Here is a 23,669-nt window from a genome sequence, read left to right as displayed (position 1 = left end):
CTTGTTTTATTTTTGTTTGATTGCTGCAGGAAGTTGCTGAGAAATTTGTGTTGGCTGTTGAATTGTTTAATTGACCTTTTCATGGGTCTCATGCAACAACTCATACTGTGTAAAGCCATTGGACATAAGATGTTTTTTGTCTGGCTTTTAAGACCACTATCGGTAGAGTTTATATGTGCCACTTTTATGCCATACACGCTATAAAGTTATACTAGTATCATCATCAATAGACTTTGAAATATTGTATGTAAAATGTATGAACTTGTTTGCTTCTTGTCTTTTCTCAATAAACATTTGAATCACAATATACTTTGCATAAGCTCACACTCCCCCCAACCCCCATTATGTGACTGGTGAACAACAAACAAGGCTAAAAGGCTGTGAAAACTAGTGAATAATCTGTTTATTGAGAAAAAGATTTGTGGGTATTTGACCAAGTTTTATGCTTACTGTGAGTACACACAAAAAATATGCAACATCTCTCTGAATAGCAAATCTTTAACCATCAGTTGAATACTTTAAACTTTAAAACTTTACATTTTACTAGGAATGTCATGCCATAATGTGTTCTAACAGTACATTGCTGACAATTAGTATGTAAGTAACCTTCTGGAAAACTTGAAGTTATCCATCTTCAAGTTTTCCAGAAGGTTCCATGAAATCGTCACATGTTTTGTTGGTAACATCCAAAACATTATAAACTCCTATTTTTTTAATAAAAAAAATAAAGTGTAATTGAGCATATTTTACTATAATCTCTAGGATCAGGAACATTAGATTGTAACACTGCTGAACAGTAATTATGTACATGTAAGTGGACTGGACTGCACATTAAAAGCATTAGGTTGCAATTCATATAATTAAATATGTAAATCATTTAGATGAACACATTTGGCCCCATATTGGCTCCAAGTATTACATTACTACCTTGTTACGGTAAATAAAAAAATAACAATAATTCAATTGAATACTGAGAATTTGTTATGGCTGTCAGTGTAATACAATTTCCACTGGTGACAACTATTTGAAGTGCAGTGCCAACCAGTGGAAGTATGTTGTAGGTGTTTGAGATGCGTCTTTTGACCCCTCATCCCTGGCAAGTGGACAGGATGGTAACCTTCTCACGGAGGTCAGCCAATATTTCCTGCAGCTTGGCATCCAGGCCACTCAGCCTCTCCGACTTCTGGAGGACCTGGTTCTGCAGATCACGCAGGGAGTCGGCTTTGCCTGAAAAGAGGGTTGTAAACAAAAAATTGTTGATAAATTCGAAAGCAAACTTTAAAATGACAACATTTGACAAGTACTTAGTATTTTGTTTTGTTATTTGTTACTAAGGTTCTTATCCAACAGATCAGATGGGTTCAACATACTTTTTATTTTTTAATGTCCTGGACTTTACTGCCTAAATGTTCTTATGTTTGTGATTCATAATATGCTCTGATTTGACTATGTTTTCCTGGAATTCATCTTTACCTGCAAGAGCCTTCATCATGTCTCCTGTGTCCTGGGCCAAGGACCCACCCTCTTTCTGCAACATCTGGAGACGATTGCCTGCTGACCCCACCGCATCACCATCCCCGTTGGCCTTTGCTGCAGCCTGCAGCTTTTTGAGTTGCTTCTCCAGGGTCACCAGATCCTACACACACACACACACAGGTAGATGTGAGCAGATCATTACCTAAAAAAACAATCTCTTAGCAAAACATTAATAAATTCATCGATCACACAGACAAACATGCTGTACACAGACACATTCCTGTAGGTCTTGTTGCTGTGGCTATATGTGTGGCGGCCTGCGGAAACCCGTCGGATGTCGCGGCCGCTCATTGTTGGCTATAAGCCATAAAAGATCGAAAATAGTTTTCTGTCAAAATTGAGATTTTTGATGTTTTGTATAGTTAACACCCTAAACTTCATTGTAATGTACAAAAAGTATATGATTACTAATGAAAAACTGTTAATTTCAACAGTTTTTGGACATGTCAGCTAGCAAGATTTTCAAGCCATGTCAAATCAAATGCTCAGTTTGCCTGCTCTTTTGAGTGCTGCAGCAGCCCCAAACAACTGATCAATTAAGTCAGGTTGTTAAACTTAAAAATAACTTGCTGAGAAGTTATTAATGTAGACTATAGTTAAACTGACATTTACATTCTCAACGTGATTACGAACAAAAGGATTTCCTTTCCATATTCGCCACAGTAAAGTAGAATGAAACGGAGTGGAATCTTTGAATGCAGTTTTCTCCCTTATCACTTTTTGACACAGGTCAACTTTAAAATGATGTAACTTCAGTTGTGATAAAGATATCTGAGTGATTTAAACATATTTGTATTCAGGAGAGTTTGTAGTTTCTAAATATGTATAATACCCAGAAAGGTATTCAGTTTCCCCAGGCCGCCACACATATTCATGTAAAACTCTGAAATTAAAGTGTACACAATTACCTCAGCTGCAGCATCTGCTTCTCTCTTGGCTTTCCCAGCCTCTCCTGTTGCATTCTGGGCCAATTGGCCTCCAGAGTTCAGCAGGGCCTTGAGCCCCTCTAGTTGAGGCTTCATGCCATTGTTCAGGGCAGTCACCTCTCCCAGGGCCTTAACCGCTGGGTCCATTTGAGCCTGAGCCTGGGGAGGAGAGGGATTGAAAGAATGGAAAGAGGGAGATGTTATAGAGAATAAATAGGAAAAGGTATGTAAAATAAGAACTATTACTTTCATCCATTATGTTGAATATTTGAACATAACAAACTAAACTTGTTGGGGGTTTGAATAATTATTATTTTACACAAAATAGTTACACATTCTATGCAAATCTATTTTCTAACTTTTACTTCCGTCTTTTTCCCCAAAGGTTTCCCAACATTCCTTCTGTTCTGCCTATTGGCAAATGCCATTGACCAAGAACTTGGGTCATTGGGCTCAAATTCAACAAAGCTGGGGTGCTTTGCCACTACACTTTATTGGAATGTCCATTTAAAATTAGCAAGGAAAAGTGACAAAATCTGAAAAAAAAAAAATTAACAGCGCATAGATATTGACAATTATGTAATGTTTGCATTGGGGCTGCCAATGAACCTAGTGTCTGCAAAAACGACTTGTACACTATTGCCCACAACCACGCATCCATCCAGCAGCCGTACCTGCCTCTCCTTCATCTACCTCTTTCTCTCCCTCTCTTTCTTACCTCAACAAGGTTGTTCTGTAGGTTTTCTAAAAGGTCCGTGCTGCCTTGCAGTTTGTCCTCCAGGCCAGAGAGAGAGCCTTCCACTGAACGGAAGCCGTCCAACAACCTGTCAGCCTCATCCTTCACCCCCAGTGCTGCATCCCTGATTTTCAGCAACATAAGACACCATGCAACTGTGTTACTTAGTGAAAAGGGAGAAGTCATCCAACTGAAGTTTACTTTTAGCCGAGTCAGTATCCCTTCAAGTTGGTATTTTAAGTAGTTTTTTTAATCCTCAAAAGAAAATAAACGTAATCATGAGTTGTAATTTCTCTCATTTTTGACCAGAGTTTCATTAACAGGAGTTATAGCAGCACACCTGGAATCCTGGGCCTCCTTTAGCAACCGTCTGGCTGTGGCTAGCTGTGGCATGGTCTGGTCCAGTAAGGAAGTGCTGTCTGGTAGCCCTGCAGCCAGGTCCTTCAACTTCTGAAGCTTCTTCTTCAGATCGGCAAGGCTGAAGGGCAGCTTGGCGTTCAAGATCCACTCACTCACCTCCTGAATGTGGGTCAGGTTGGAGGTCGGGTCTGTGGAACAGAAGGGGAAGCGAGGCGTAGAAAAGGAGGTAAAAGAGGTTCTGTGTTTTGTTAATCGACAATAATGATCCATTTGTGTATTCTATCCATCTATCTTCTAAAGATATTCAATGGTGCTTCGATGACTCACCTGACAGGAAGTCCTTCAGCTCTTTCACAAAGTCACGTGTTTCCCTGAGATCTCCTTCCAGGTCGTCCCGAGCCTTCCTCATCTGATTCGTCAGCTCGTCTGTTGACTTCCTCACCTTATTGGCCATATCTTGTGTTTCCTGGATCTATGAAACAGGAAATGTGAGGAGTCAAATATTATCACATGGTCAACAGGAGAGAACCTAAAATCATTAGAATTTTGACATTATTGCTTGGATTTTGTGAAACAAATTGTATATGTAATTTACCCCTGGTATTCATGATCATTTTCCTCTTAAAATATACATAGTTTTAATTGTCACTCACTCAAGTCAGAATTATGTTTAAAAAAAAAAGCTTTCTTTTAATAGTCTGAATTGTTCCCTAGAAAAATCTCCAATCAAGTATCTCCATAATACTTCACAAACTGTAGTCTACATACAGGCTGACAGGTATAGCTATTCTCCTGGCTAATGTATGTCTGCTACATGTTAGCCTGTGTGACATTAACTCACCTTTGCCTCTGTCTGTGTGATCTTCCTGCTGAGTTGCTGCAACCTCTTCTTTACCTCCTCTGCATCACTCACAGCTCTGGTCCCCAGTGGCAGAGCTCCCACACAAGTCTCCCCACGGCCACATGGGGGTGCTCCTTCAGCAGGGCACAGCTGCCCCACGCACTGTAGAGGGGTGCAGGGGGCCGAGCGGTCACCGCCACAGACCTAACAACGGAGGATGGTGAATCTAAATTCAAATCAACTCAAACAAACCATGGTTAAATAAACTGACCATGTGGAGATGATAGTCTTCCCCTAATATAAACAATGATTCAGACAGAAGGTTTTAAAAAGTACTTTACTTAAAGGGATGGGGGTGGGTGGGGGGAGGATAAAAAATGCTATACATTTTGATTAGGTAATTGACTTCACAGAAGTGATGACCTAACTTTCTGGTCAAGGTTACCTGTTTAGCTGCAGGAGTGAGGTTAGGCTTTGTGGCCAACTTGTCTTTCAGTTTTTCCAGGTCTCTAATATTTGCCAGTTGAAACTGGTTCTGAAGGTCAAGAGCATCCCCTCTGACCCCTGTTGACTGCTCGACTGTCTTACTGCTGGCGCCAATACTTTTTCCCGCATCCATTGATTCATCATAGGCCTTCTTTATGGCAGCAATAGCACCTGGTAGACAAGACACGGGTAGATTTTGAGGTTTATATTGATTGTGACAGTCAGTTCTATGGTTAAGTACTTCAGACCAACGTTTTACTTTCTGTTCAGTTTTAACCAATAGCCATGTTACAACTGCAGGTTACCAAAGAAGTATCTCTCTCTTCCTCTTTCTTTCCCTCTTCCTTTATGTCTTTCTCTCCCCTTCTATTTATCTCCTTCTTACCTGCGTGGTTGGAGCTAACTGCGTTTCTGACTGCGTCTTTCGTGATGTTGTACTCCAGGCCGAGACTGTTCAGGAGTGCCTGGAGATCATCTAGCTGCGAGCCCAGATTGGACACTCGATCCTGGGGTAACAAGTTCCCATCCACCTGTATCATCTTGTCTCTGGAGGATTACCACCAATAAATAAAACAATGAGTCAAGTTAATAGGTTAGGTGACTGTAACAACATCAACATCAACCTGGTGTCCACCCACCTGAGTTTGCTCAGCTGGAAAAGAGCTTGGTTGACCTGGCTGACAGAAGTAGGCGGGAGAGGCAGGGAGTCACATATCTGCATAAGCTGGGTCTCCAGGGTTTGAATACGTGGGCCCACATTGTAAGAGCCTGTAACTTCGGTGAGAGAGGGTAAGTTGTGGGAGAACTTCATCAGTCCCAGGGTGAGGTTCTGGAGCTGGGCGTCCATGGAGAAGAAGCAAGATGGGCAGACATCACAAGTGGGGAAACTACTGCAGTGACCACGGCTGCAGGCATCGCAGCGGACACCTGTGATGCCCAGGCGACAGTGACAGACCCCTGTACGCTTGTCACACCCTCCATGTACCGTTGCACCAACAGCACATTCACATGCTGTGGAGAGAGGGAATGAAAGAAAGGGGGGTAAAAAAGAAAGAAAGGAGGAGTGTTACAGATTCATATTAGAATAAAGACCGGTAAAAACCAGTTTATGACTAGATGGGACAGGAGACAATTACGTTTGCAGCCTCTGAGAGGGTCTCCATAAGAGTTGTCGGGGCATTCTGTACAGGTTCTTCCTCCGAACCCTGATCTGCACTCACACTGACCAGTTACCTAGAGAAAACAGAGAAAATAATCAAATGGATGGCCAAAATGCACCACAGAGTTATTTCATCAGCTACTGTACAATGGGAAAAACAGGTTTTTGCTATATAGCCTTCAACATTCAACTGACATATCTACCGGTAATTGAGTCCATATTTATTTCAAGCTGCATTGTTTAAATGCATGCAAACTTATGATATCTCAGAAGTCATATTGTTTCACAAATTGTGAAAAACGTCTCTAAGAAAATATGTTGAAAACTGTGAAATGTCCCTACAAGTTTCATTGAATTGGGTTGGTGTGACAGGTTGGGTTACACTGAGTGCTTACTGCGTTACAAGTGTTGCCGTGAGAGTTTGTGAGGCTACAGCGACAGGGCTCACAGCCGCCAGATAAGGAGGTGCTCCAGTAACCCTGGGAACACAAGGTGCAGGTCAAGCCTTGGTAGTTGGGTCTGCAAGGACACTGCCCAGTCAGGAGGTCGCACACAGTGGACCGAGAGCCATCAATAGAGCAAGAGCATTCTGAGATAGAAAGAGGGAGAGAGAGGGTTAGGCTGAGACATGCAGAAGTGTTCACAAAAATGCTAAAAATGAGCACCACACACACTACATACATCTCTCTAAACAACGATAATAAATAATGACTTTGTGAGGCTTTGTTGAAATGCAAAAGTTTAAAAGTCACCCACTAGTGCAGCCCAGTGGGTTTGATGCTGTCAGACCATAGTAGCCCATCCTACAGCGGTCACAGTGTGGTCCCTCCACGTTGGCCTTGCAACGACAAGACCCTCTGGTATCATCACACTGACCGCCATTCTCCGCCCCCTCTGTACTGCAATGACACCCTGTTTCATATAAGAAGAAAATGTACAGTTTCATAGTTTGATTAATACAAAAATGTCACCTCGAGTATCTTAGATTTCAATAGTGTTGAGATTTAGTAAACTGAATGGTGAGATTGCATTCAGAAAATCCTTTCTGATTCTTTTGGTTGGAAGATGAAAGGATATAATATTTTTTGCTATTGGAAGTCAATAGTGCAAATACAGTTATTTTAATGGATGATGTGAAGTTGTTCTTGGATCTTATTTTTATTATTCTATAATGGTTCACAAAATATAATTGTAAACCATCACAGAAGTACGGAACTTTCATTTTAACTTTACTAAGATGATAACCAGTGATTGGGAAACATTGTCTGCAAACAAACACAAAGAACCCAAATGGGTCTCGGAGCGTATCCTGCCACGCGGAGGGATACCATATTGGAGTGGTCCATTGCTACATTGCCGCTTAACATGGCAGCTAAACATATATTTATTTCTAGCAAACAGCTCATCCAAACAACTGCGACATTGCAGGTTCTTGGGCCTTGATCAATACACCTGCCGATTTCAAACAATGCCCGGTTCTGGTTATAATAAAGCCACAGATACACTGACACACACATCGTAATCTGGGCCTGGCACATGAAAGTGATGTGAACACAGACAGATAATATCCTACCTTCTGAAATACTTTTTTGGATGACGGGTAAACGAAAGGTATGTTTATAAGACACCAGAAATCAGAGGAGATGCAGTTTAGACGATGAACTAACATAATCTTGAGCTGAAGGAGGTGATGCATGGAAAGGCGGTACCAAACTCTCGTCAACAGGATCAAGTGTTGCAACTGGAGAACCTTCAACTAAGGTTCAGGAGAGTCGGAGAATGTAAGGCTTGGTGTCACCCTGTCCCCCACCCAGTGACGGCTGGTGGTGATATTGGGTGTGTGGGCTATAAAAGTGTAGGCTATTATCCATTAATCAATAGTTCACACTGCAGCAAATGCATGATTACATCCGAGATACCAAGTTACAACAACAATAGTTTAACAGAAAAGCGAATTCTTAGCTCTACACTTGCCGCTAGCCAAAAAGTCAACGGCCTGTGTGGGCTGAATGAATTTAGGCCAAATGGGCAACAAATCAAGAGGGTGTGCCAGACACCTGTCACTCACAAGTCCCCACTCTTGTACAGTAGCGCCCCCAGCAAAAAAAAGTAACACCCCCGGCTGTCAGTGGCCTGTGGGCTAGTGGGGTAATTTAGCCCTAACCAGCAGCAAATCAAAGGGTGCTGCCTCAAAATCTGTCACACACTATGAAGATTAGATTTAAAACCTAAAACAAGTTTGCTTTGTAATTGATTCAATTCATTTGCAATGTTATTAAATATCTATTTTGTTTAACTTACTTTGACCATTCTTGCATTGATTTAACCCAATAACTGTAATTCCAGCATATTTGGTTCATATTAATACACTGTTCAGTTTCTCCTTATTTCTTTAAACCGTAAAATAGGGGAATAGTTTTGGTTGTCGGCCAATATTAGAACCCCCTGACAATAAAGCCTAATAGCTCTTTAGTGTCAAGAACTTGAATTGCCCCAGCAATAAACTGACACCCTCAAGAATCCCTGTGTTCAACTACCCTGTCTAACTCGTACTGTTTAAGCAACAGTGCAAGAACAAGGGCATCATCGCAATGGTGCAGCCTCAAAAAACGCAGAAAGTCTGTGAACGTTATTGTAACAGCTTGGTCTTGAAGATCAATTAACTAATACGCAAACTGGAGAACGTGATCCTCTGGTAGATCTTCTGAAGAGAAATATTGGGTGGTCTGGAGAACAGGTCAAGGAAATTGTGTGAACAAAAAAGGTCCACCATACCCTGGATTAACTAAAATCAGTGTGACACAGTGTGAACATTTTGTAGGTTTAAATTCAGAAGGTTAGTCAGTTTCTTCAAAATAATCCAATTCAATCAATTTTCAAACAAAAAAGAAAGCTGAAATGTGTGTGCATAGTTCAGGTTGCTTACGTATGCAGGCATCCGGGCGGTCCATGCTGCTCCTGGGGTTGGGTTGGTATCCTGGAGCACAGCGGTCACACTTTGGTCCAGTGGTTTGGTGCATACAGCCCTCACACACACCACCACTCCTCCGTCCACTCAGCTCGTACACAGCACGGTCAAAATGACAGCGTTGGGCATGGTTGTTACATTCGCATCCTGAAGGGGGCGGTAATGAAGGGTAAAGTATAAGGCAGAAGTTTAAGAGTTTATGCTCACATTACAGGTTAATTATAACAATGTATCCAGAACCATCTCAGGTCTTGGTAGTGAGAGATTGTGGTAGGTGTTGCATACGTTTGCAGGTGTGGGTGTTTCCTTCTTCGGCTGGTCTCCAAGGCAAGTCGTTGTAGAGGTCTGCACAGCGCTCACAGTTCAACCCTGCTGTGTTGTGGTGGCACTCACACTGAGCACTGACCTGTAAACACACACATTCACAAGTTTACATGTGACACAAGCATTCATACACAGAGAGAGACATACGCACGTTGTGAGTTCCTACCACACACACAGACAAACACACACCTGCATACTGGGTGGCTGGTTGGAAGAGGTATCTGGTAGGCAGCGGTTTGCATGGCCATGGCACATGCAGCTGCCAATAACCTTCATCTCACTGAGGGCGTAGAACTGACTTGCGGCTCGGCCTTGGAGACGGGGCACAGGCCCCAGTTCTGTCAACCTAACCCTTAGTCCTGTCAATCCAGACACCTCTGTGGATGGAGACTACTGTCAGTTTCTAGGCAAGGCATTTGATTAGACAACAAGAATGTCAATAAAGAGTGAGTGGTTTCTTATTAACCTTCGATCTTCTGCCAATTGGGAACTCTAACAGCAGAAAACTGACGCAAAGGACTGAACTGGATCTGGAGGAAAAGTTTTCAGTCAATAAAATGCACAGAAGAAAACTACAAACACATGTTTTTAAAATGCTAATCTTTTAGATAACAAAATCACAACATCTTTTAGGAGTTGTAGTTCCAATCTCTAAAGGTAGTGACCACCTCACCATCTGGTCCTGGTAGGGGTTTGGTGACACTGGAGACATAGAGTAGCAATAGGTCTGGTCCAATGTGCGAGGTGCTGTAGTGGTGACATCAGGAAATGCTGAACGGCAGTTGCTGGCCATGTAGAGGGCCGGTTGCCATGTTTGTCCGTTATCTAAAGTCCGTTCCACAACAAGAGCGCTGGGACGAGGACCCTTTAAACACAAGCCAAACAAGGTCAATAATTTGTAAGTCCATTTAATATTGCTGTTGACAAGGGTTTTTCCAAAAACTTCAGAAAAATGGCAACATTGTATCAATACATTCTGTGAAGTTACTTTTACCTTGAAGGTCAGAACCAAGGTCTCCAGCTGAAAAAGGTTCTTAAGGTCCAACTGAAGCGTTACTGGGTTTGCATCTACAGAAAGTTTGAGTAGTTGATTAGTTAGTCTCAGTTAATTATTCATTAATCATTCACTCCTACCCTCTCTAATGAATTCCTCATCCTCTTTTCTCTTACCTTTCTTAGATTGCCACCAGCGTTTGGGTCCTGCAGTGGACAGAACGTTCTGCACAGTGTGGGCCAGACTACCCAAAGAGTTGCGAGAGTCACATGGACAGCACTTCATTTTCCACTGAGAAAAAGAGAGAATAAGCAACGTCATTAGAGTCATTAGCCTATTCATTATATTATATTCATGGAAAGACATTAGCACAGGAAGAGTTGATAATATGGCAACCTTGTACTGTACTGGACACACAAATAAAGCAGAGATATTGAGTGACAGATAAAAGTTAATGGGTTTGTGTTTGTTTGAGAGAGATCGCAGAGAGAAAAATATAAAGCACAATGCGGATTACCTTAGTCAAGTGAAATATCAGTCTTCCTTTTAAGTCTTTCAAAAACACAAAATCACGTGTGTGTGTCTTGTATGTGTGTGTGTTACAGTGCTGTGTGCTTGACCTGTGTTTGGACATAAGCACATAGTGAGGGGATTCCCAGTGTTACACAGTCATGCAATCGTGGAATATGGATTTAGCCAACCTCCATCACCTTGGTGACATGAAACCTGATCAGCAGAGAATCATTGGGATGTTTAGGTCTGGGTTATCTATTGTGTGTGTCTATGTGTTTGATTATCTGAAAGTGATCCCATATCTTTAGCCAAAATCCACATGTGCGTACATGGAATTGTACATTGGTCACTTGTATTGAGTTGGAAGAGGGATTGAGGCAGTGCCACACACACAAACACATAGAGGAGTGTCATCGCTCCAATATTTACTCCTTACTTCTTCTTTCCCATTTCAAACTCCTCTCTTCCTTCTTGCCACCTCTGTTCTATTCATCTGCATTTCCTTGCCTCCATATTTTCTAGATTTTACCTTTTCCCCCAATCCCCTTTCCTTGCTCCTTACTCCCCCTTCCCCTTTTCCCGTCCTTTCTCTGCCCCTCCATCTGCTTGTGTCCGAGGGGAGCAGCAGGTTTAGGATGGTCTGAGTCCTGCTGACCCCTCTGCTCAGAGGACACTGTGCTTCTGCCTTCTCCCCAGTGGGTAAAAAGTCTTGCTGCACTGGTTGTTTCAATGAGGGCCAAGGTTACTGTCCATCTGGAAACTCTCGTTATCTCTCTCTCTTTGCTCTCTCCCTGTATCATGTAATTTTCTACCCTCTCCCTTCCTTTTATTGTGTCTTTCTTTCTTTTATTTCAACACTATCTAACCCCACTCATTTCTCCATTTATCTTTGACTCAACTCAAGTCTACAAGAAACCACACAGACATCCACACACATACAAAACCATATAATCTTCCATCCATGTCTTCTATACTTTTACAAATCTTACCCATTGACATCAATGACTTGATCGCATTTTCCTCATGTTTGCTGGCATTTGTGAAAAGGGAATTATGTGATCTTCAGTGTTGTGTAAAGTCTATGCTCTAATCAAATTGTACGGTGGGTTTATGAAGTAATGTGACTAAGCCTGCATGATTGAAAGGAGAAATGTCCGTTGTTAAATTATATGCATAACAGTGTACAACATTTGATTAATCATCCCAAGATGATTGGGCCCCAAGATGAAACCTAAACACAAACAAAAAAACTTATTTGAGCGAGAAGGCCAAGAACTGACTGTAAAAGGGGTTCTGTAAGAATAAAATCATGTGCTGCACTATCTTTTCTGAAACAATGTAGGTACACAGTGTCACTTGCACTGACCTTGCAGTCTCTTTAGTCCTTTCAATTGTCAAAAAGCTAACACTCCAGTCATTTGATATTATTCATGTTGCCTCAGCATAGGAGGTTTGAAGTCGCTTGATCAAGTTATGGGAGAGTTAGAAGGAAGTGTTGGGAGAAGTGCCGTAAGAGCTGTGGAAGTACATATGAAATTGCCTAGACCCGTGTTTTTCAACTGGTGGGTCCCGACCCAAAAGTGGGTCGCAAGCTGGTGTGGAGAGGATCGCAGACATGTGCTTTTATTTTAAAAAGTTACCGAACTTACGATGGTGCGCTTTTAGTTTGAAAGGTGCATAGGCTCACAAGGTGCCGCCCGCATTCAACTGAAATTAATTATAATGGTTTGGAAATGAAATTATATTTGGGTCGTGACTTAAGGACAAATGTGGCTCCTAAGGTTAAACCAGTTGAAAACCACTGGCCGAGACGATATAACAAAACATAAGATGTAGCAATTTTTGACAGCTGTACAATGTGTCTATGTTTTTATATAAGACTGGTGGAGACAAAAAAAAGGGGGAATGCCTCTTTCCAAAATCATTTAACTATTCCAACCATTTGAACTAGTTCCATCGACTTTTGCGCTAGCGCAATTTACCGTCCATTTCCAGTACCATTTGTTACATAATAATAGTGTTTAGACAATACCCCATCACCTCCTTTGTTTCCAATATCTAGTCCTCTGTCACCATCAGGAGTTACACTCACTGGAAAAGTGACCAAAGAAGAATGGCATGTTTTACAGAATACTGATACAAGTTGAACAGTAATATGGTTGTCTGTCTGTCTGTCTGTCCATCCATTTGATTAGTGCCCATAAACCACAAAGACTGTGCGTGTGTGTGTGTATGTGTGTGTCTGTGTGTGTGTGCCAGTGATAGAGGATGATAGACAGATGGTTCATCCAATCACCTGCCAAGTATTTTTGCCAAGTGCCTGCAGTTTCCAAGGACGACATTCCAGATGGTTATATGTAACAAACACATTACACGTGTAACAAACGCATTATCATCTGGATGGTTATGTGTAACAAACACAAAACCATTTGGTTTGTTACAGGTTAGAGACAGTTGGCTTGAGGGCGATTTCAGGCAGACATCATCGAACATACTAAATAAAGTTTAGAAGACAATTTTAAGAACCACAGACAAACTAGAAAATAAAATTGTTTTGGACAGCCGACTAGAATGTAGTTGGATGGGCCCTGATAAACCTTCTCATTGGCTAAAGGCCTCTCTGTCTCATAGGATTCGGGAACAGCCCTGCCTATCTACTCTCGGATTGGTCCTTCATGAGACCAGAGGAGGCCTCTTGGGGAAGCCATTTTGGCAGCAGGCTAACTCTAACAACTCTCCTACTGCCATGGGCAGGTCAAGGTTAGAGGATAATGTTGCGCAAGTTACGTTTGACTGTGTGGTTAATTCAACCTCTTTGGGTTTACTTTGTCAAACGAATAATGTAATGTAAGTCGCTCTGGATAAGAGCGTCTGCTAAATGACTAAATAATGTCCTACTGTCCAATCTCAGCACTCTCCCTTGATCCCTCTCCCCCCCCCTCTCATGTTCCCCATTCCAGTTCTTCTACCTACTGTATATCCCTCTGCAATCTCTCAAGACTCACACATTTACATTTTAGTGTGTGGACTAGTTGTGGATTTTCTCAAATGTACAGGTTGAGCATTATCTATTCTTGTACACATGCTTACATTATAGAAACCAAAAACAAAGAAATTATTCTATTTCTATCTCCAAGCTGTTCCTTCCGTCAAAGAAGGTCAGCAGTGTGTGTGGCAATTTGTATACTGTCTGGACCGAGTATGTCTTTCATTTAACATCATGTAACAACAAAATACCATGATTATGTTTTTCTCACAAACACAGAGGCAGACTGGCAGTCACTATGTCACCCTGTTTTTAAAACAAATGCTCAACTTCCACCACTTCAAGCTGAAGCTTGGCACATTTAAACTAAAGAACTTTGTCATATACAGTATTTATTCAGTGAGAGGTTTGAAAATAATGGAACTGACTTAAGTGTCTTTTCCAAACTAGGAACCAAGGCCAAACTAAATATACTGTATAGTGTAGGAAATGCATTAGACCAAATGACACACATTGACATTCAAACACACACACGCATGCACACACACACATACGTACATACAGCCTTGCTTGTCCTAGACTAATCCACAAGGCAGTAGGTCTGTGACGACTGCCAGGGTATGACCACAAAAAGATGGGCCTACACACACGCACACACACTGTCTCACTTGAGCTGAGTAAAGTCTGTGTCAGACTTTACAACTCCACCCTACGGACATGATTCACGCTCAAATAAGCACATACACTTGTGCAAACGCACACACACACACCAATCGTCGAGACAAGGGGTCCCAACTCTGTTCCTGGTGAGTCTGTAGTGTACCTGTAGACTTTGATTGTAATAATTAACTGGGTGGTCAGGTAACTAGTGTTGAATCAGGTCAAAAAAACTGTGGTTGGAGCAAAAACAGGCAGGTAGCTCTCTAGGAACAGGGTTGGAGACCCCTGGTCTAGACACTCCCAGGCCAAATTTACCACATTAAACATAATTAATGATGTATACTGTCACCCTCAGCTAAATCACTAAATGCGTGTGGGCTTATCAAAACACAAAAATGCTGAGATTTATGATCTCAGCGCTTTAGTTTAACCAATACCATTAACAGAAAAAAAGTGAACCACAGTTATCAATCCCACACACTGTAGCTCTATCTTAGGTCTTATGATCTAAATGATTAATTCTCATAAACATGTATACAATGTCTGATCATAGAGAGAGAGGGTGAAGAACAAGTTAAATGGACATTTTGGGCTCCATTTAGAATGAGATATCTACTACTTTGGAATGAGTGAGACAAGATCAGACTGGTATATGATGACATGGCAAACAGGAAGTATTCGATGGTCTACGGGAATGTTCAGATTCATTGTGTGGGTGTGTGTGCTCGAGCATGCCTGTGTGTGAGGGAATGTGGGTGTGTCTGTCTAGTCTCAGACATGCTCATACAGTTTTTGTCTCTTCAGTGTAACATTTCCTTGCCCCTCCCAGACTGACAGAGATGTGGCTCAGGTAAAAAGTTAAATAAACTGAGTGACACTGACAGGAAACATTTGTCCATAAACTATGGAAAGTGTAAGCATTGTGTAGTGTTATGGATAATATTGTTTATGTATCTAAAATGCCCAAAGGAGAATATTTAATACTGTAAAGACCATTATTGTGTGACATTTCTTAATCAAAGATCTGTTTGATTTGGTTGGATTATGCAAATGTTCTGGTTTTGTATAATCACTGTGGACAATATATTTTCTTCTCAACACAGCAAATCTGATCTGGATGCTCTTCTTCAGCATTTTTTGTCAGACAGCGGTCAAAGACTACAGTTGCAACATGTGTCCAGCCCTGGGTGTCTTTGGCACTTAACCTAGACGATTTCACACACCAGACAGGCAGCCAGGAAACTAGTAAACCAGACAAACAGCCAGTGAGACAGCCAACCAATAAACCAACCCATGCCTAATGGATCCACTGTCCACCAAGCGGCCAAGCTGGACAAGAATGTGTGTCTGTGTGAACATACCAGTAAACGCATGCACACGTATAGGAGAAGAAGAAACCTACCAGTTGAAAGGGAGAGCAGAAGACTTCACTGCCCGTCAGACCGCAGGTGGAGGAGGCGTGAAGCAGCTGGCCGCGGCCCAGGAGCAGGTCACCTGTAGGGGGGTAGCAGGCCCCCCTGGAGCAGTCTGTCTGGGCATACGCCACAGCAGCCAGGGCTATGGGGGAGGGAGGGGTCAGTACAAAATATGGGATGACCACTGTTGGTTTGCTTGCCTGCCTGTCATTCATAAATAGGTAGCGTCCAACAGATCGTATTTCATCATACATTCTTCACAAAAGCACTAAAATTACAGCATAAGTATGGACAGTGGAGGGATGAAGAAATAAATGAGTCAAGTAAACACTGAATAAAAAGTATTTCATACATGAAGAGAGGAAGATAAATATATTGTAAACAGATCAAATAAGTTTGCATAAATATTGAAAACATACCTGCTAAATGGAGTGCAATCCAAATCTTCATTTACTCCTGTCTTTATAAATATTCTTACTAAAGATAAAAAATTGAATATGTGAACATCAAATGCAAAATCACAAAAATCTGAATATTTCAGAAAGGCAAGATACTCCAAACCAAGAAAAGCTACGAAAGCTTTAAGAAAAGTGACAAAACAAGAGAAGACAACATTTAAATCCAATGTATAACCACATCAAATGTATGTATTTATTCTTCTCAAAGCTCACCAGTTGTAGTTCTGTGTCCTGTTCAGTAAGTCTTTCAACATGTGTGTGTCTGTCTTTTAAATACTGTCTCACCTCTTCGCTATGATGCAGTGTGTGTCAAAAAGGTAACTCTGACAACCTCCACTCCACTGCCACACCCTACATGACACACATACACACACACCAACATCACAAGCCATGGCAAGGCTTAACTCTATATCCCTCTCGACATAAAGTAAACCTCAATATAATCACAACCAAATAAACAGTGAGCGATACACAATCAAAACCCCACACACACACTTTCTGTACATTCACTGTGTAGCAGCCTCTGATGAAACAGAACTGTGTCTGAGATAGTCTTTGTCAAGAAATATGCCACACTTTTCACATCATGTTGCTATGCCAGGCTTCTGACTTTATCCCTTAAAATATAAAGAAATTCACAACTTCAATAAATACACAACTTGCACAAGTCTTGCTGATTTCTTCTTAAATAAATAAACTATCATTTTGGTGGTGAGCTAAAAAGAATTCTCTAGTAAATTCACACATACACATAAACCCAGAAGGTGTAACCTCAAGGCATGTTCCAGGTTGCCAACCTTTGTGTGGTCAACACATGTGCCCTGAGGGGGTACTCTTGTGTTGGCATATAGGTGGTACGTGGATCGTCACCTGTGTGTAATTAAACGTAGCCTCAGGCCCCGTTTTGTTTTTCTTCATTGTGCATTTGACTAAGGACAAGGGTGTGTTCTCTGACTCACCTGTTGCAGCACACACGCACACACATCATCAGACGGGTGTGGTCTCGTCTGATGGGCTTCCACTGCCAATCAATAACTTAACTATGGCAGTTGGTCAATCACTGTTGCTGTAGGCTGTACTGTACTTTTCCGAGGGTTTTATTCTACATTTACATTACATTTAGTCATTTAGCAGACGCTCTTATCCAGAGCGACTTACAGTAAGTACAGGGACATTCTCCCTGAGGCAAGTAGGGGGAAGTGCCTTGCCCAAGGACACAACGTCATTTGGCACGGCCGGGAATCGAAGCAGCTTTGGAGAGTGTGTTGGGGACATTAGGGACAGTGCGGGGTAAAGCTCAGAGGGTGTTACCAATGGACCGTGGAGAAGAGGGGTTCCAATGGTCCTTGGTGACTGGGCAGCATGCAGTATAGCCTTGAGTGGGCCCACAGATTACTGATTGCTAATATTTAAGGAATTGTTGATCACTTGTATATATCTATACTTGTATGGATGTCACATAACTTTCTTCAGCTCAACCAAGATAAAACAGAGATATTAGTTATTGGTGAAAAAAACTAAACAAAAGAGAAAGACTATCTGCACATTTAAAAACACTGGCACTTAACACCAAGTGCCAGGTTTGAAACCTAGGGTTAATTTTGAAACTCATATAAACTCATCCCAAAAATATAACTATGTTATAAAAAAAATCTGATATTCCGATATATCGGCCGATATATCGGCCGAATAGTGCCATCTGGTGGACAAACTATGCAACACCAACACTCATAACATGGTTGAAGGGCGTTTTGTCAGTAAAAAATATGTATAATTATATATTCATTTATCGGCCATTATAAATGCCGATACTGCTAGTTTGGAAAATGCCTAATATTGGCCGATAATATCGGCCCGCCGATAAATCGGTCGGGCTCTAATGAATATACATCTCTTTGGTGGAATCAGAATACAGGTGGTCCTCGCGACGGAGGAGCTAATCTGGAGTGATTAGTGCCAGGTGTCTCCTTCACCTCCAGGGTCCTTGTGCTCGCAGGGTTAGTGGAGTGGGGGCTTGGTTGAGCACTGGCGCGGCGCAGACACCACCCATACCACTGTGTGGAGAGTAAAAAACTTTTTATATCTACTTTCAATATGCTTCCAGTTAAGATTATATATGGTGTATCCTGGTGCATCACTATGCAACACAGATCACATTGCTGCAGACAAAACCTCTTTGTGCTTACTGAAAATGTTACTTTTTGTCCTGCTTCTGCTTTGCAGACCAGTTGAAAGACCATAAGAAGAGCAAGTTCTACAGCTTTTCATTGCATTAAAAAGTATTTTCTTTTGTTCTCTTCAAATTCATAGTCATAACTCTCAAACAAGTCCAAATGATTAGTCAAATTTATAGCCATATTGTAACCTTGTTTAATCCGGTTTAGAAAAATCCAGACATTTTTCTTTATTGATCTTTTCTTTATTCAAATGAAACTCTGAGTTGTATTTTGAGAAGATGGTTACCATATGAAACAATATTGTATTTAGTTTATGGTAAGCAATTCTTCCTTCAGCTCAAGATGGTAAAGCAAAGTTCAGCCCTGTCAGCTAAGCTGTTCACCAGAGAGGTCATATCTGGACATATTCATAGCAGTGGACTCCTGATGACAACTCACCATTTCACATGGACCCTGAAGGTGTCAGTGGGTCATCCTGAGGTGAGATGGTCAGTGAGATAGAAGACATTACAACTAGCGAGCTTTCAACAGTATAGTCGGCTAAAATGTGGCCAAAGATGTGGTTGAACACAGACTTTTGGAAGGTCAGAAATGCGGGGGGAAAGTATGTGTGTGTGTGTGTGTGGGGGGGGGGGGGGGGTGCTTATGTCTGTGTGTTGACTGCTGCACACCAGTGACCAATCCCACAGTAGTACATGATGCGTTTTGTCATGTCCCTGGGCTGGACCTGCCCTCTTCGTTTTCTGTCTGTTCTTTGTCTGTCTGTCCCTTTTGTTTTCAATTACAGGGTCCAGCATTCCTGTCCACACACTCCATCTACCCTGTTAACTAATCACATCTGCGGCCCATCGGCCCATCAACTCAACTCATCCGTCCGACTCCGTCCGTCTGTACGTAACGGAGTTGGAGTAGTATAATTCGGCCTTTATACTACTCCGTTTTCACGGAGACGGACACAGAGAACGCCTTCTCCGATGTGGAATGCCCTCTCCGAGCCTCTCGGAGAGCTCTACGTGCACCTCCTGATAAAGACCGAATTATACTTCTCCGACTCCGTTAAGGCCGAATTATACTTCTCCGTTTCCGTTACGGACAGACGGACGGAGTCGGACGGATTGGTTGAATTTATAGCCCCCGCCCCTGACGCAAGCGGTTCTTAATACGGACCAATCACAGCCAAGGGGTCTCCGTAAAATGACGGACGGACGGATAGTCAGGAAAATCAGGAGGTGCACGTAGAGCTCTCCGAGGGGCTCGGAGAGGGCACGGAGAGGGAGTTCCTCATCGGAGAGGGCGTTCCCTGTGTCCGTCTTCGTAAAAATGGAGAAGTATAAATTGGCCTTTACGGACAGACGGACGGACGGAGTCGGACGGATTGGTTGAATTTATAGTACTCCGAAGGCTGTGGGTGCTGAAAACAATTCACTGCCAGAAGAGTAGGGGGCGCTGCACTGCGATGCTAGCTAGGTTATCGAAAAGTCAGAGCAAATTTACAAATTAGCCATTTCATCAATAAAATAAGCACATTTTCAGCAACTACACTGCCCATTTCTCGTCACATTTTTATTCAGATGCTGATTTACATGTACTGTTTAGCTGAAATATGAATTGTAAACTTACAGCAATGGCGGTCAAAGGATTCTGTTCATCTTGTTGGTCACGGCAACCCCGCCCCCGCCCCTGACGCAAGCGGTTCTTAATACGGACCAATCACAGCCACGGGGTATGTGACGAGAAATGGGCAGTGTAGTTGCTGAAAATGTGCTTATTTTATTGATGAAACTGATAATTTGTCAATTTGCTCCGACTTTTCGATAACCTAGCTAGCATCGCAGTGCAGCGCCACTTATTCTTTTCTGGCAGTGAATTGTTTTCAGCACCCACAGCCTTCGGAGTATTATAAATTTAATGAATCCGTCCAACTACGTCCGTCTGTCTGTCTGTAACGGAGTCGGAGTAGTATAAATCGGCCTTTAGGAGCTATTTACTACCCCTAACTTTTCACAGATTTAGCAGCTGGTTCTTTATTTTTAAGAGTTTCTCCTGAATCAGCAAGTTAGGAGCTACTTTAAGGCTTAAGATGTTTTGTGAATATGGCAACTGATCAATTTTTATTTAATTTAATATATTATTACTGACAAAAAGCCATAAATCACATGCAAAATAATGTTTCAGTAGGCCTACTATTTACAGAGGCATTGTAAATATTGAAATTAGTTAGGGAAAGTTAAAGCGGTGGATATTAGAAAAGGAATAGGATGATTTGTAATGGCTTGTGTGATCAGCTGTACCATCCTGCTGTCATTAGTCACTGTTTGTAACTATGTGTGTCTGTCTCAGAGTTCACAGACTGACATACATGACAGAAGTGGAGACTGGGTTTGAGTCTGGTTCAAACTATTGATTTTTTCCAGGAAGATTGGGGACTACAATAGATCAAATGGATGTTAGAAAGCTATCAAGTTGACATGACTTAGGTCCACAAATTTCCGATGACGACAATTAATTCATAATAAATGGGTGTTTTAATGAAATTATCTATTTTCAGTCATCCACTTAATAGAAAGTCTGTCAAAGCCCGATAATTTGGTTTGCCCGAAGGTCTTTTGTTTCAGCTCTTAACGCATCACTCACACAAACACGCCTCACCAAGCGTTGACAATAACTCTGGCAAACTGCGGATTCATCACGTAGCTCACGTTCAATTGATCTTGGCTTTATTTTGACTTTACTTGTGCGTGGGGGACTCGTGTTTGTCTTCTCTTTCAATAAACGTCAGAGAATGGGCGGCAACCCGTAAAGCTTCATTTAAAAGGCCCCTTCATCCGTGCGCATTGTGACCAAACCAAGCTTCGCCAAAGGTTCGGATATCCCAAGTCTTCCAAGAAGAAACAGATTAAATAACACAATTCAAGTAAGTAGCAGTCTTTGAACGGTAAATTGTGCATTTAAATATAGAAATGCTTGTCAATTGTCTTTAAGCTGAGCGATATTTTGAAAGATAATCTGCTGTAGCCTATATGTAAAAAAGGGACCGACAACAATAACTCGATGTCTCTCGACAGAAATGGAAACCATACACGAAATCATCCCCTTTGCTAAGGAGATGCTAAGGCAGAAACCTAACCGAAGTATGCTGAAGTTGTACCTGATCGGCTCGGTGGTGGCTACCCTGGGAACAGTCCTTGGTCTTATGGACACGGTTTGCAACCTATTTTCCTTCAACGAACCATTAGATGCCGAGCTGGCACAGCTGATGGTCAGGGAGCAGAAGTTGCTGGAGACTGAGGAGAAACAGAGAAAGACAGAATTGGAAGTTGGGAGACAGGGGGGAGTAGCCAAAGAGGTCACTCAACCCAAGGAGCAGAAGGAGACGGTGGTGCAGAGAAACGCAGCCAACCGCCTCCACGCATCTTAAAGTTCCAAGTGTCTTTCGCTGTTACATTGCGCAGCTTTTATAACTCATTGGTGCGCGTCAATAGCTACTGAAAATGCTTGACGAGAGCGAATGCAAACACAGTCAACTGTAACGTTATTTGAGTCTGACTGCTGAGCTGCGCTACGCTGCCTTGTGTGACCTGACGCAAAGTTGAATGACCCTTGTCGACTTTTCTCCACGAAGGGAAGGTTAGAAGGTCTTGCTGATAGACGTGTAACGAAAAAGAGCAGGGTCGCTGCTGTGCAGTCTCCCAAGTTACATTTGCTACAGTGGTGCCAAAGAACGTTACGTTGCTACGTGACAATCCTGTAAATGTATGATCTCTTTTTGCAACTTAATAAAGAAATATTTGTATTCAACATGCTGAAGGAATATGTTGCACGTAATGAAGTGAGCTTTCTGTTTGAGAAATATCCAACAATTGGATATTTAGAGTGTAACTATCCTAAATCTTCTTTCTGGTGAAAAGTTGTGGGTGGGGATTTTCTCATGAATGATCATTTATGGGGTCAATGAAATGTAAGTGACACTGACGTACCCGTATTATGTTAATAATGCTAGATTATATTTAAAAATAGAAATTCTGGAGAGCAATGCTAAAACACTGTAGCCTGAGTCTGTAAAATCAAATGCAACGTCTGCAAGTGAAAGGTCATGCAATGTTGAGGATTTCTCCCCACTTGACTTCCCTGTCATTGGCTATTGCACAGACAGACTGCACCTGTTTCAGTAAAACCTGTCAGCAAGGCTGGGACAGGTGAAGCCGAAGCTATGGAAGGAGAGATGATGAAAAGGTAAGCTAGGCTATCTGAATAGTACTAGATGAGACCGGAGCATTTTTCTTCCTGGGGCTAACGTTTCACAAATCCTAATACCACCAGTTGCTAAAGCACTCCTGCGGGAAATGGGACATGCACAGATGCATTCCCTCCGTTTTGGCAGGCAAATTGATTCTGATACCATTGCTGTGCCAGGGCGCAATTCTGCAGTAGCCTAAACCATACAATCTGTTATATTCTACTCTTGCAAAAGAAAATAAAGTATTAGTCATAGACAGTGACACACTCAAGAGGGGAGAGGGGGGGCAGGGGCGGCACCCCCCCTGCCCCCCCTACTTTGTTACTCGGTGTAGAATGATGGTATTTTGGTGAAATGGTAGCTAATGTGTTAGAAGTAGCTTAGTTGGAGAGCTCACTGTCTGCTGTCTCTGGTGTCCATTTTTACTGTTACAGCTCAGGGGAACATTTCATTTATATGCATCTGTATGTTTCACTCATTGACATAGCGTCCATTATCTGGGTCGGAGGTAGGCACTAGGCAGCGAGGGGCGGAGCTTCAGCTCCTTCAGGCGACACGCCCCCCCAGTCTCAAGAAGAGAAGACTGCTGATTTTTTCACGATTTCAAAGCCTAATTTAACATACTTGTCGGTGTTATTTTTTCATTAGAATTTGGGTAGTTAATAACACATTATTCTGTGGTGTGGCAAACTTAAAACTTGTTTCCAGGTCCACTTTACAGGATCTTTAAATGTGATTTTGAGCAATATAGGTGCCCTGGGATAAACGACAGGCCCTACAATTTCCCCTACAATGTTCCCTCTAGGGTATGCTTTCCTTAAGTGAGTCCTGTGACAACACTAGTGTTTTTGCAAGGGGGTCGATAAATTAGGCTAGTATCTGCACAGTCCCTT

The 23,669-nt window shown here is 42.1% G+C and overlaps 2 protein-coding genes across 2 annotated transcripts; one reads left to right on the top strand and one right to left on the bottom strand.

The window, feature by feature from the left end:
- Positions 1 to 383: 383 nt before the first annotated feature.
- lamb3 (laminin subunit beta 3) lies at positions 384 to 16,617 on the bottom strand. Its single transcript, XM_067245717.1, has 23 exons — positions 16,576 to 16,617; positions 16,324 to 16,381; positions 15,892 to 16,046; positions 10,507 to 10,621; positions 10,331 to 10,404; positions 10,010 to 10,201; positions 9,803 to 9,866; positions 9,526 to 9,713; positions 9,298 to 9,418; positions 8,971 to 9,159; positions 6,801 to 6,956; positions 6,440 to 6,633; positions 6,022 to 6,118; positions 5,524 to 5,896; positions 5,271 to 5,431; positions 4,845 to 5,056; positions 4,400 to 4,603; positions 3,886 to 4,030; positions 3,539 to 3,746; positions 3,181 to 3,322; positions 2,445 to 2,621; positions 1,474 to 1,636; positions 384 to 1,227 (listed from the first exon to the last, which is right to left on the bottom strand). Exons 2-23 carry the CDS (start codon positions 16,352 to 16,354, stop codon positions 1,088 to 1,090), a joined length of 3,501 nt encoding a protein of 1,166 aa, XP_067101818.1. The 5' UTR covers positions 16,355 to 16,381; positions 16,576 to 16,617; the 3' UTR covers positions 384 to 1,087.
- Positions 16,618 to 21,606: 4,989 nt separating this feature from the next.
- On the top strand, positions 21,607 to 21,957 carry LOC136948518 (G0/G1 switch protein 2-like). Its single transcript, XM_067242510.1, has one exon. The coding sequence runs from the start codon at positions 21,607 to 21,609 to the stop codon at positions 21,955 to 21,957; it is 351 nt and encodes a 116-aa protein (XP_067098611.1).
- The last annotated feature ends 1,712 nt before the right edge of the window (positions 21,958 to 23,669 follow it).

This window comes from Osmerus mordax, chromosome 1 (genome assembly GCF_038355195.1).
Source record: "Osmerus mordax isolate fOsmMor3 chromosome 1, fOsmMor3.pri, whole genome shotgun sequence".
NCBI classification, from domain to species: Eukaryota; Metazoa; Chordata; class Actinopteri; order Osmeriformes; family Osmeridae; genus Osmerus; species Osmerus mordax.
This window is presented reverse-complemented; position numbering and strand designations above follow the sequence as displayed.